Source organism: Bombus vosnesenskii, unplaced genomic scaffold (assembly GCF_011952255.1).
Source record: "Bombus vosnesenskii isolate JDL3184/JDL3185 unplaced genomic scaffold, Bvos_JDL3184-5_v1.1 scf7180000013316, whole genome shotgun sequence".
NCBI lineage: Eukaryota > Metazoa > Arthropoda > Insecta > Hymenoptera > Apidae > Bombus > Bombus vosnesenskii.
Genome location: NW_022882962.1, coordinates 5,202,891 through 5,215,935, shown reverse-complemented (window position 1 = coordinate 5,215,935; position 13,045 = coordinate 5,202,891). Strand labels below are relative to the sequence as shown.

Genomic DNA, 13,045 nt, shown 5'->3' with positions numbered 1-13,045 from the left:
AATCGAAAATACTTCGACAACCAATATCTCTTCGAGCATCGACAACCACCAACGAGAGAACCGACGAGACTCGTGTGTTTCTCTTCGGAAATCTTCCCTCGTGTATCAGATTTCCGGACAGGGAATACTCGAGTAACTTCTACACGAGCCTAGAAACATCCTTCTCGAGTTCTAAAAGCGATTCAGCCGTGCAGTTAAAAACAATAAGCGAAAAGGTGTATGGTGGTATAAAAAGAGAGCCGGTGGCGATGGCGCGGCAACGACGATGGACAACGAGGAACAGCAGCCGCGGTGATCCGGCTTCGTATCTTGCTGGATCTTGCGTGCGAGTGTCCTTGCGGAAAGGGGATGAGGTGTGACGAGGAAAAAAGGAGCGCGAGAAAGGGTGATGGTGAGAGAAAGACGGCAAGGAGTGGCGCGGGGCGAGGCTTTGGAGGAAACGCGTCGGCGGATCGATAGGAGCGGTTTGGAGCGGCGCGCATGCGAGCCTGGGCACCAATGGTCGCGCGAGGGTAGTTTCGATGAACCTAGCCGCCCTTGGGCGAAGGAGAACGGGGACAGAGAGGCGGTGGTGTGTGCGACGCCCAGGGCCGGCGTCGAACGCACCCTCGATTCCAAACTTTCTACGCTGTCTCGTTTCTTTTTTTCTCTTCTCTTTTCCAACTATATCGTTCGATGGTATCCGTGTCTCGTCGTCGTATTTGTGTTCGAATCGTAGATCGTTTTAACGGTCGCAACGATAGCGTTGACGAATACACAAGGCAGCGATATTTGCGCCGTAAACCTACAAGGTAAAGAATTTTCCAGGATGTATACGAAGGTGTGTTCTAATGGGTTCAGCCCTGACACGGGAGGGCGCGTGTTTCACTCGATAGCGGATCTCGCTACCGGCAGACGGTGCAACTAGCCAAGAATTAGAACACCTGCCGCGTCTCACGACAAAACGAATCCATGGAGCGGCGACTCGAGGAGTTTAAGATGTACGGGTGGACGCGAGATTCGTCGAAATTGTCGACGACGCGCGTGCTTTCGTATTCGTTGGGCCGCGTGTATGCCTGCTTGTTCGCGGGTTTTACCACGTCCGGATGCATGCTTTCCAGTGTCGGACAAGAACAGAAGCCTGTTCGTAAGGATATCACGTATCGGCGCGGCGCGGCGTTGGGCATGCAGATCTCTGCACCCCGTTCTTTGTTGTTCGCGTTCGCGCGTTGCTGCACGCCTCGACTTTGCACGAACGATCGTTCGACCGTAGCAGCTGTACCACGATCGTTTCCCTTCCTTTTCCTTTCCCTCGATCTTGCTCACCGTCTCCGTCTAAATCTGAATTTGAAGGATGTCGGTATTGGAGATTGTATTCTCTGTAATTTGTCGATGAACGAATAAAAAGAATTGCTTCGCAGAGAGAGGGTAGAACGAGGGATGCCATTATTCTACGCACGAGGTTGATCGTCGTCGAGGGTGAAGGACCCGTGACACCGAACACCGCCTGCTACACGATGACAGCCTTTACGCTATCATTCACCGCGGTAATATAATTACACGCAGCCGTACTTTTAACCCCGTTTTGCGACAAAGAAAGAAATCTCGAGGTTTTGTCCGATGATACGTCTCGATTCTTTCGATTCGCCTGAATATCGACGAGGAAAATACGGCCACCGATGCACGAGCTACCTCGTCGACTATATACCGTGCTCACCGGGTTATACACGAGCATGAAACATTATCGCATTACCGTCGTTACCATAGAATTCTGGCGTACGCTTCTAGCCGGTGCATAGAAGCCGGCTGTTTGATCCTATCGCTTCGCGTTATCCAACGCATCGATATTTAACCAGTGGCTCTCACCGGTTGAATAATTACAGATCGGTGTCTAATCGCCTTACCGTTTGCGTCACAGCCTTCGTCATTTTCTTTTTCACGCTCTAGATTTCATCTTTGGCCGATAACGATCGATCGATCGCATCGGCATCGTTTCGCTGCCGACGCTGTCCGATGTATAAAACTACGTTATTACAGCTTGCAGAACGGAGATCATCGATTGACTCGAAATTAATACGTCTTCGCGGCGATAGCGTTTTATCCAGGATCTCTAAGCGATCGAGAGAAACGCGCGTTCTATCTATAAAGAAGGAAGACACGACGCATTAACGAGGCTAAGCGTGGAAATTTATTTATCGACCGGCAGAAACGCTGTCGATAATTAGCGGTTGCCAGGTCCGCGATTTTACCGCGAAGGTAATTGAAAATTGCCCGCGTACTCTGCATCCCTTTCGCGTCCTCTCTCTCTCTCTCTCTCTCTCTCTCCTCTATCTATCTATTCATCTATCTATCTATCATCTATCTATCTCTTTCACGCGTTGGAAAGCTACCTTAGAGTCGAGACAATCAGGAACGCGCTATCTATTCGACGCGATCTTCTCGTTACCAATTAGTCGCCGATGTAACGGGCGATTATGCGCCGATGAAGCATCGCGCGATAGCCTGTTGTCGGTAATAAACGAGCCGGGAGATTGTCGATGCTTGATGAACAAGGCGATCGATCGATTTCGACGAAGGTCGCCTCGAGACATCCTCTTAAGGACGCTTACCCTTCTCCTTTGCTCGACTTTCCACCGCCCCTATACTGTCTCTCCTCCTTCCGAGACCGAGAACTCAAACAAAAGCCTGGATATAGTGACCCAATTCCCTTTTACCGTATCGCGTACACTCGTCAATTTTTTCCTCGTATTTTTCTCTTCATCTACCAAAGTCTGCCGTTCACTCGTCGTGTGTCTTACGATGTCAAGGCACGACGACTCAATTCATCGACAAGCTCGTAAATCGTCTCGTTACCAACCAGTCACGATGGTCACTGATTCGTGACGGTATTAGCCGGCACCTGTACAGGTAGCAGGCCGCAAAAGAGGCCAAGAGGGGGACAGGTGTAAACGACCCACGCGACCGTTCACCCTTTTCTCCGACCCTTCGATGAAATTTTCAGACCCGACAGCCAGCAGGTGCACCGTCGTATCGAGATAACGCGGAATCGCACGATTGAAAAATTCCACGGTCAACTTCAGCTCATTAGCAGCCTCGTTGCCGCCAAATCGAACCGCTTAATTGCGTGTCGACGATCGTCCAACGAAAATTGCCACGAATTTCATTGACCAGAAACCTACTCTCCACTCGATCGAGAAACGCGTGGAAAATTGTCTTCTTGAAAAAATTAGAATTAACGTAGCGGCAGCCAAGAGAGTAAAGAGTAATGAAAATCGGAAGAAAATGATTCTCTTACTTATTACTTATGACTTTTACTTATGTCGTAAACCTAATTAATGGAAGCTTCAAAGATAAAAAAGATGTTTGTGCGTGTGGATACGCGAAAGCCAGCGTGCATCGCGGCGGAAGATTGAAAAGGTGGTCGGTCTCTACCGACGTACAGGATATCGATCGAATGCAAAGAATCGTCAGTGGTTTCCGGAACTTTGCACGGAGCGGATGGCCTGATACGAGTATACCGTACCAGGGAATACCGTTCATGTATAAAAATATATACCACTGTGTCAGAGAATGAAAACCGATCTTGTAAGAATATCAACCGCTTCGTATCGGTCACTGTGAAACAGAAGCTTTACATAGACTCTAACTCGGAGATAGCAACTTTTTATACGATTAACGGGCGAGTAACTTTCTCCGTTAGAAATGTTTCAACTTGTCAATAAATTGGAAAGTTAATCTCGAGTAATTGGATCTTGATTAGTGTTATTTCTGTTAACGCATTGAGGACGGGTGACGCTAATTCGCGTCTTACATACTTCATACGGAATCCTACAAAAAGCGTTAACTACCGTTAAATAAAACAGTAAAAAAAAGACAATGGGTGCTATAAACAAAATGTTACGAATGTGTTTTAAATCAAGTAAATAATATTGATCGCTCGGAAGGTTCGTCCGACTTTTAAGAAATTTAGTCGACATAAAGAATCATATTGAAAAGTTTGCCAGATGCGTGTCTGTGATCGAGGTTCTGGGATAAGTGCCATGCCGTCTCTCACGGTCCTCTTGCCGGAAGATTGTCCGGGAATATGCGACGGCATATTTTATTTTAGAAGAAATTGTCGGCGCTGAAAAACGAAAGTATCCAAGGAGAAAATGCCGCGTATGTACCGGAAATAAAAGGAGGGACAACGCACGATATATTTGTAAATTTTGCCTGTTACGTATCCGTCGTGCACATTTTTCCAGCATATCACGCTGAAAAACGTTGCTCGAAGTATCTCTAAATATGCTCGTTGATTTTTAATAAAATATTACACTTGTCAAACACGCTCTTTCGAATATTTTCGATCGTTGGAGAAGTACGCGGGAATTCAGGCTATACGCTTGTCAGAGCATATCGTGCTCGATGCGTTCGCGAATCGATATCTCGTTTCCATATGAATCACGACGAATCGATTGAAATTACGCGTAATTCCTATTCGGAAGTCTGGACGTTTGCTTCATAAAAAATTGCAGAGAACGAGGCAATTACGCGCGAGCGTGAGACAGTTGGTTGGACGCGCGATTCGGTGATCTGGAGCGTGACGAAGGAACGTGCGACGCGAAGACGACAGTGTCCAGTTCGGTTGTTTTTACACACAGTCTCGGCCGACCGTGCGGCACGAAGCGCGCGACAAGGTGCGCGCGCGCAGCGCCGTTTGAAATTCGTGGCGCGGCGCGGCGTGGCGCGGATCCTCCTAGGGGGCTGCGTTCCTTCCTCTCCCGGCTTTCGTTCCACGTCCGTTCGTTCGTTGGGTTCGTTCGTTCGGTCTCGCCCGCTTCCGCGCCGCTCGCGCACAAGTCGATGTAAGGTCGGCGTGTCGTGCCGCGAAGGGAGTGTCGCCGGCCATCTCGACGCCCTCTCGAACCGCTTGGACTCGCGACGATTCCGACCGATTCTCGCCGGCCCACCATGCTTCGTTCTATGTTCCTCTTGACGGCTGTGGTCGAGCGCCGGTTGCATTCGCGAGATTGCGACGCTGTTCCCTGATCGGGTGTTCTCGAAGAGTTGCTCGGACGAGACATCGTTTGGGTTTCGATGGTAGGATCGTCGAACGATACCAAAGTGTAGTTGGTTTTTTGGCTACGAGAACTCGAACTAGCGGAGTCGTATGTAAGGAGTGACTCGAGGAAATTAGGATCGCGAGTGAAAGAATCCGCGGCTCGTTGAGAAGGTAACACACGGCCACACGGGGTGTTGCGCGGTCGAAGAACGATCGGACAGCTTCGATCTTAGAAGAATAGACAGACGTATCCCGATTCGGCATGACGAGACGCACCAGGGGACGGTAGTTCCTGGTTGATAGGGATGTCCTCGTGACATGTTACCCCGTGACCTTGGCTGTCGCGACTACAACGCTGTCCTCCGTGGAGAGGCACGCCTCCTGGCGCACGGATCGAGCGAGGATAACGGTCGATCGGTGTCGTTTCATCCACGTGGAGTCGAGTACCGCCTGCTGCCCGTGGTACAGGTGAAACCTGATTACGCGGTCCCGTATGTTCTCTGCTGGAGGGTACCCAGCACGACGATCCACAGGATCCAGGTCCCGCTACAGCATCATCATCAGCATCACCGACAACATCGTTATCAGCGTCGCCATCGACAGCGTCGTCGCCGACACTTTCAAGCAACGGCTACGCCTCGAAGACATCCTGTCCCGTTCTTCGCGGCGTCCAGCTATCCTTTTCCATACGCTTGTAGTAGCTCGCAGCGAGGCGATCTTCCTACGGTATCTGGTATGGAAACAAGGTGAGCCCTGATTAGTTTCGGGGATACGTGCCTGCGCTGTTGTCTACCGGACACCTTGAATATCGCGGAAATTATCGCGTCAGAACGTCTACGTGTTCCGTTGTTCTGATCAGAGCGTGCTCTGTACCCTTTGATATTTGATTTCCGCGATTAGGACTCGCCTCTAACGTCTAAACGAGTTACGAGATTAGATTTCGACCGAGCGCCCGCTGTGCTTCACTCGATGATATTTCGGTTTCGAAGATAACTTTTACGGGGCAACGATAGTTTCACGAAAGGCTAACTCTGATTCACCGTGCAGACTATGGAACGGTGCAGCTTGGAACGTTGAGTGACACGCCAGATTTTCTGGATCATTTTCACGCCGCGACGGACTGCACTGTGAGATTGTAATTCGGTATCGGGAAACTTTTCAACGTTTCACCCGCTTTTTTGTTGGTTTCGTCGAAAGAAAAAGGATCGATACTCGTGCCACCGACGGAACAGCAAAACCAACGAAGGTCGTTTCTGATTGGCTAGGCAGCTAGGTGAAGGCGAGATGCAGTTTCGTCGGCGTGCTTTTTACTTTTTATCCATCAACCTCGATCTTCTCTCGTTATTAGCTTGCCTTTTCCTTTTCCCTCCGCGAATTCTTTGCCACGTTCGCCTCTTCAATTTTTCCGTTCTCCAATTAAACGCCTATCCTCGATCATTAGCTCCGATAGAAGAAAGCAGAAACGCGTAGACGTAAACTTCGAAGCAGACGCAATTCGATTACATAGAAATTTACCTTTGCTCCCCTGCGCACTGTTAAACCCCTCGCGAGATGCGACGCCAGATTGTCGTTCAACCCCCTTAGCCTCCTCCTGGTCACACCCTTGTCGGTTTTTGACAGCGACGTCGAAACATTTCGTCGTCACCTCGAAATTTGATACCAAACAGGTGTTGACACAATGGCAGAGAAAAGTTGCTGATTAGCACACAGTGGAGTTGGCGTTGGACTCGATCCGTTGCTTATATCCCGCTCGTTGTGTGCTGTAACCTCGTGATCCGCCGGTCTTTTCGACCCATTTGCGTTTTATGTAGCCTCGCGTTCGTTCGTTTGCTTGTTTCTTCGAACGTTTGCGAAACAACAGTTCCCTTGCCTGTCGTGTGTCATACCAGAAGCAATTCAAAGATATTGCGACCAAGTGAAATTTAGGATGATTTTCCACGATCTCGTAAACACGTTGGCCAACTTCGCATTTATTTATAGAACGCTAGAAACGAAATACGAATAAGCCAGCTTCGTTAAAGCTTGAGGAGTCTGGCAGGAAAATTCGATGCTCCCATGCGGCGATGTCGCTGCGTTCTAAACCAAAAAACTAAGTCGACGACGCCTGCTGCGTTCGCCGGCGTCGACAGATTTCTTCGCGTTCGTTCCTCGACCTCCCGCTGCTCCGGACACTGAACTCCGTGCGGCCAACAGTTTCTTTCCAACCGGACTTGAAAAGTGGAGTGATCCTTTCCCGACTGTCCTTTGCGCCGCGAGCTGACCGGAATATTAATCGAGCCGTTTGTCTCGGCGGTCTTGCACGCGCAAAATAATATTCCTGCTTAACGCGTTTCCGAAACTACGCGCGAATATTGATGTCGGTCACGTGCTGCTCTTCGCGCGTAGGCGATTCTTCTTTTTTTCCCCCTTGACGCGCTAGGAAATGAATATAACCAAGATTTTTTAGAAGCAATCTTTAACGAAATAAAGTACGTCTCTGTTCGAATCTGCTCGATCGCGGTTGTAGAAATCTGATCGAGGAACGAACATTGCGTACATATTTCGATAATATTTTGTATTACGTTCGATTTCGAGTAGAAAAATTGAATTTCTGTAATGTGTTTTAAAGGGGAAATACGATTGAAGGTGATAAACGTTGTCAAACTTTGATCAAGAGTGTATTTAACTTGATAAAAAGATCCTTAGAGCTTTGTGTTTTAAAAGTTCGAATAGAGTTGTATTTAAAAAGTTGAAATAAAGAAGCAGGTAACATTTTCGTAGTTTCAAAAATCTTGCGCATCCTTCGTTTTTCCGTGAAGGAATTTGCGAAAGGATTTCTGCGAAAATCCCGAAAGGAAAAAGGTGGAAAAAGCAAATGCGAAGGATTTCGCTGACCGTTCACGGTAAACCATTTGCAGCAGCTGAGTTGGCAACTGGTCGTGGCTTAAAAGCTCCCCGAAGCTCCGACGACCTATCAGCGATGCTTTTTAAGTTTTTACATCCGTCCCGCGGTCAGCTCCGAAGAAAAGCACCGGGCTCGATGAATTCCCCTGATAAAACCGCCCGATCCCCATATTTCTTCCACCGTTACCGCGATTCGTGCCGCGTGAAATCTTCTTGAAAAACCACGACGTCTCATTCACCGATTCTCCTGTAAAAGTCAAACTCACCACTTCTCCCATTTTTTATCGGTGGATATTTTTTCAACTTTTACGTTGAAAATCAATGCCACGAGTGTTATATCTCTTTGGAATTTTGCGAAAATAATTATACGAAATACACCGTAGTTTTTACGTGATTCTGACCGTGGAACTTTCAAAAGTCGTTCGTAGGTGTCCATAGAAATGCAGCGAACTCTGTATCACGAGTGGGTGATTTATGCGAGGATTCGTCTCGATTAAATACATTTTTATCTCGGGATCTAAGCAAGCTGGGCCATTACGGCGAGTCCTACGGGAAGATTCATGAGGGCACGGTTATTCTACGGGAGCGTAATTTTCTAGGGTGGTTGCAGGGTTCGCGAGGCCGGCACGGTCGGTGGCGGAGGAAATTCTAATTTTTCAGGGACACCTTCGTGTGCCACGGAAGGGGTTGCGCGCCGCTATCGTCGCTGCTGAAATTGCAACGTTCACGAAAGCGGCGGCCGTTATCGATCCCTCCTTCGTTCCGTGTCGTACATGCTGCCGACGAGTACGTACGTGCTCGTTATCGCCCTCTTCAACCGAACGACACTTTATCTGGATAAACGGCGAATAAAAGGGACAGAGAGAAAAACTAGCCCGATATCGCGACGTACGAGAGACGACCTTTCCTTCATCGTGGCCAGTTTCACCCTTATTACGCTTCCTGCTAAGGGGGATGAATCGCTGTACCTCGACTCGCCTTATAGAACTTTTCTTTTCTTTCTTTGAATTATTCAATCTACTTTAGTCAGCCGGCTTTGGTTTCAATTTTCCGCGTAACCGCAGGTAGAAGATCCTTCGAGGTACACACGAGGAAACAAGGGAATTGACCTGCTAACTAGTAGTTGTACACAGTGGAACAGGTTTGTCACGATCAGACAGAGAAATCGCGCGCGGTAAGAGTCGCGCGAAACGGAGAATCCAAAGGGTGTTTGGTAATTCGGCGATCGAATTTCATACGCTGCTTTGTTATCGACGTAATTATTGCTTCGACGTAGTTGTAACCAGCTGTGCAAATATCGTAGAAAAGAAAACGCGAGAGTTATCGAGTGTCGTAATCGCGTGGCATTAATAAACCCGTGGCTTGATCGGGATTCTATACATATCCAGCAAGTTTCTTTCGCTCAACCTTTCTCAGAAACATTAGCGCCATTATCTTCTAATTAGAAATTCACTGAAAGGTTACGTAAGGTAAATGATTTTCCGATTCCCAGCTGCTCACTCGTCAGTGAGCGAAAAGAGAATGTTAATAATCGAACGGTAGATGCATCCCTCTTCGAAGACGATTTCCAATCGTCTAAAAAATGTTACTTACACGTTGTTGGGAAAGATTCGATCGTTGGAACGGAATTCATCGAACGAAACGGTCGTTCGTATCTCGCTGGAATCCCTCTTCTTCCTCGAGTGCACTCGTTTCTGCTTCATCGATCCTCCAGACTATCGAATCCAGCTAGTTTTTGAGAATACTCCGAAAAAGAAGGAAGATTTCCACGGAACATCCGACCGCGTTTGGACGTTCGAAGCTCGAGGCGTTTGGCACGGGACACAGGACGCTCGATATCGTCCTAATTCCGCGAAGTTTGCAGCTGAACGAACGAAGCGGGCCGTCGAGATAAACTCGAATCTCACTCGCCGAGCTTTATACGCTACAGGTGAAGATAGAAAATTGAAACTGTGGAAAGCGTAAACCTTTGAAAATTTGAAAATGGAAAACAAAGCACGACCAGATAAACGCGAACAAACGAAGCGAAATATTTTCACTCGCGACGATCACGGAACGATCGTACTTGCATCTTCTTTCACGCGCATCGTTATCCATCGTTATCGCGAAACAGCCGGGTTATCGTTGTTTCTGGCGTCCTCGAGCTTCGAGGATCGACCCATCTGTCACTCGGCGCGGATCATTCCGCAGATTCCATTCTCGGATAAAACATAAAATATCACAGAAACTATCGCGGCAGCGTGAGAATGATGCCGGCGATATCCGCGGAGCTGTTTGCCGCGCTTAAAAGCGACGCTGCCGCGAGGAGATTCCTATAAATTGTGCGCAGGTGTTGTGCCTCTTCTTTTTTCCACGCGATCGCGCGCGTATCGACGTTGACTTTGAGTAAGTGCCGATTCTAGCGATCTCGCGAGAGATCGAACGGTGTATCGCAGCCTTTTGCACGGATCGATCCTTGTCGAGCGGCGAAAGGTTGCTCGTCCGTGTCATTACGTTTTATCACTGGCATCCGTGACGTCACCAAGTTATTTTCGATTACGCGTACCGTTACTTACAAGACCGAAGGTGCGACGACCCGTTCGCGACACTGAAATATCGCTGCCCCCGAGACGACCGTGAATAATTCTCGTTCAACCGCGCAAATTTTCCCCAATCTGTCGTGCATTTCCTGTTTGCTCTCGTCTTCTACCAATCGATATCGATATCAGTGAGATACTTTAGGATTTCTAAAATAGAAATTGATAGAAGAAACGGTGAAAATTTGCCAGGTGTCGCAAAGTTGCGAGATTTCTTCGATAACCGTGACGAATCAACTGGAAGAACAGAAGCGTCAGACCATACGCGAGTCGAAGGTTTTTGGAAACGAAAGGTGACTTTTAGAGAACGACGAAGTTCGTGGTTGGCGCGACGTGTCGAACGGTGAAAATCTCAGGATTTTCGTGGGATATCGAACGATCGATAATTCTGGCGAATAAAAGACCGTTGACGTCAGGAACAACGCCGTGCGAGATTTTATTTAAACCATGACAAGCAAGTTGAATGGCCTGGCGATAATGCGGCGTTCGTGCTACGTCAATAAGATGACATAGAAAAAACCGAGTACGAAGCTATTCCGTAAAAAGCGAGATTACGTTACTACTTCTGTTTTGCGCGATGTAAAAGCGATTCCATCGAGAAGAAGGCAATTATGTTAAAGATATAGAGGTCCTCTTTTTAGGTTATATCAGTGTGTAAAGGAAATTCATCGAGGCAGTTTCGTGTCTTCGCTTATCGTTCGTATACGCTACACAGAGGAACGAAGCCTCGCAACGACTCGTGTTTTTACGCGTTACAGTCTTCTGCACCTGCGGAACTTATTTGGAATTACGTGTTTCCTGTGCACGCTCGCCTCGTGCTCGCCCTTTGCCTGTTCAAGAATCTCGTATTCCCGAGGAAACGATTATTTACCATCAACGACTCGTTCGTTCATTGTTGACAACGCCGGTGGAATCGTCGGTAGAAGGTAATCGAGGCAATTGCTCGATTTTCGATCCGACTCGAAATCCACCATTAAATAATGGTTTGCACACCCTGGTTACAGAGGATCTGTTCTCCATTGCGTGTTTCGGCGTTGCCAACGTTCTATCGTAAGAACAATGAAATCCATTCGCCGCGCATGCATAACCGATCTTCCATCGGATGAAAATAGAACGATTGGCGAGATGAAAATATCTCGGAGCATCAATAGGGAATTTCACGCGCGATTCGCGATGTATTTGTATTACGTCCGACCGCCCACACGCGACGCGCGCTTCCGCCCCCCGCCCGTGTCCGCGCCGTATCCACGGATTTATTTACACGTTAATTTCCATCGATCGCGGGATACGGGCAAGATTAAATTACCAAACAAAATCTCCTATGCACGTGCTCCATGACGCGGTTCGCGGCCGTTCGTCGATCAAAGCGTGCGTCGTACCAATTTACGTCACGTGTGATTTAGTCGCGTGTTGGCTGCGCTCGTGCGAAACGGAATAGCGGAGCAGTAGGTAAAACGAGCCTTCTTCAAAGAACCTGCAAACAGCGGGACCAACGTGGAGCCGCGCTTGTCATCTTTTCCCGTCGTTGCTCCAATTATAACTTTCCTCCGATAAATTATAATCTCGATCGCACACGCTTGTTTCGAGCATCGGGTGCATCCTCTCTTTGCGGCGAGCAAAATCGGTATCGGCTGTTGTCCCGGGGATTTAGGGCCTTGCTTCGACTCTATGGCCATAACGTCTTCCATTTGTTACGTTGTACGGAATCTATAGAAAAAAGCGTTTCTTCGATCTACACCGGTGGTTTCCAGTAAATTAATGTTTTATCGCAATATTGGCCTTCTGCACAAGGGTTGACAACGAACAGATGTTCGTGGGGAATGCTCGAAACGAGTAAATCGATCGGTCGATACGTCGATACGACTACGTGACTCTTCGGCCGACCGTGTATCGCGAAAAAACCTCCAACTCGGAACAAAAATTGGGAACAAGAATTTTTTAGTCAAAACTACGCGGCGTCGAGCAACCTGCACGGCTGCACACCGATCAAGGGTTCTCAACCAACCGCAAGAATGTCTACTGCTCATCCATGAAGCGACATCATCGTTTTTTCTACTTTCATTTCCACGATACTCTTTTTACGACCATTCGGACGGATCTTAGGGTCATCGTTGCAGCTGTGCTTGCTTTCAAGCTGAAGATTCGAAATCTCCACGGAGGACGAGGCAATGAGAGTCACTGTATTAAAGCAGACGGGTCGCAACGTTGCCGCATATCGCAGGTTCCACTCTTCTATCGACCGAGCAGCGTTGCCAGCTCCTTTTCCATGCCTTTATCGCCCCTTTCCATGCAGCCCTCCACTCGTCTCCCTTCCTCCCTTTTCTACCTCTCCTGCGTTCTGCTTTGTCCCTCCCTTTCGAGCACTCGCGGTCTCGTTCTCCCCCTCGATTCAACGCCATATTTCTTTCTTTATCCGTACTTCGGGCTACGAACCGTCGGGCCTAGACTCTTCTTCTCTTCTCTTCTCTTCTCTTCGTCCTTCCGTCTTTATTTACCCCCTCCCTCGCTTCTCCACCCATCCCGTTTTCTCTCTGCCTTCGCCCTTTATCCCTGATTCTTCGCCTCA

General features: G+C 48.3%; 1 protein-coding gene across 2 annotated transcripts in view; it reads left to right on the top strand.

Annotated features, from left to right (window-relative positions):
* The window catches only part of LOC117235632 (protein gustavus), a 152,595-nt gene that overhangs the window by 48,589 nt on the left and 90,961 nt on the right, over positions 1 to 13,045 (top strand). Inside the window, exon 1 of one of the 2 annotated variants that reach the window (XM_033497847.1) lies at positions 5,225 to 5,766. The exons of the other annotated variant lie outside the window; for it this stretch is intronic. Within the exon in view, the coding sequence (XP_033353738.1) occupies positions 5,339 to 5,766 (428 nt within the window). The 5' untranslated portion in view covers positions 5,225 to 5,338. Of the gene's footprint in view, positions 1 to 5,224; positions 5,767 to 13,045 lie in introns of those variants that run through there. 2 annotated transcript variants of the gene reach the window in all.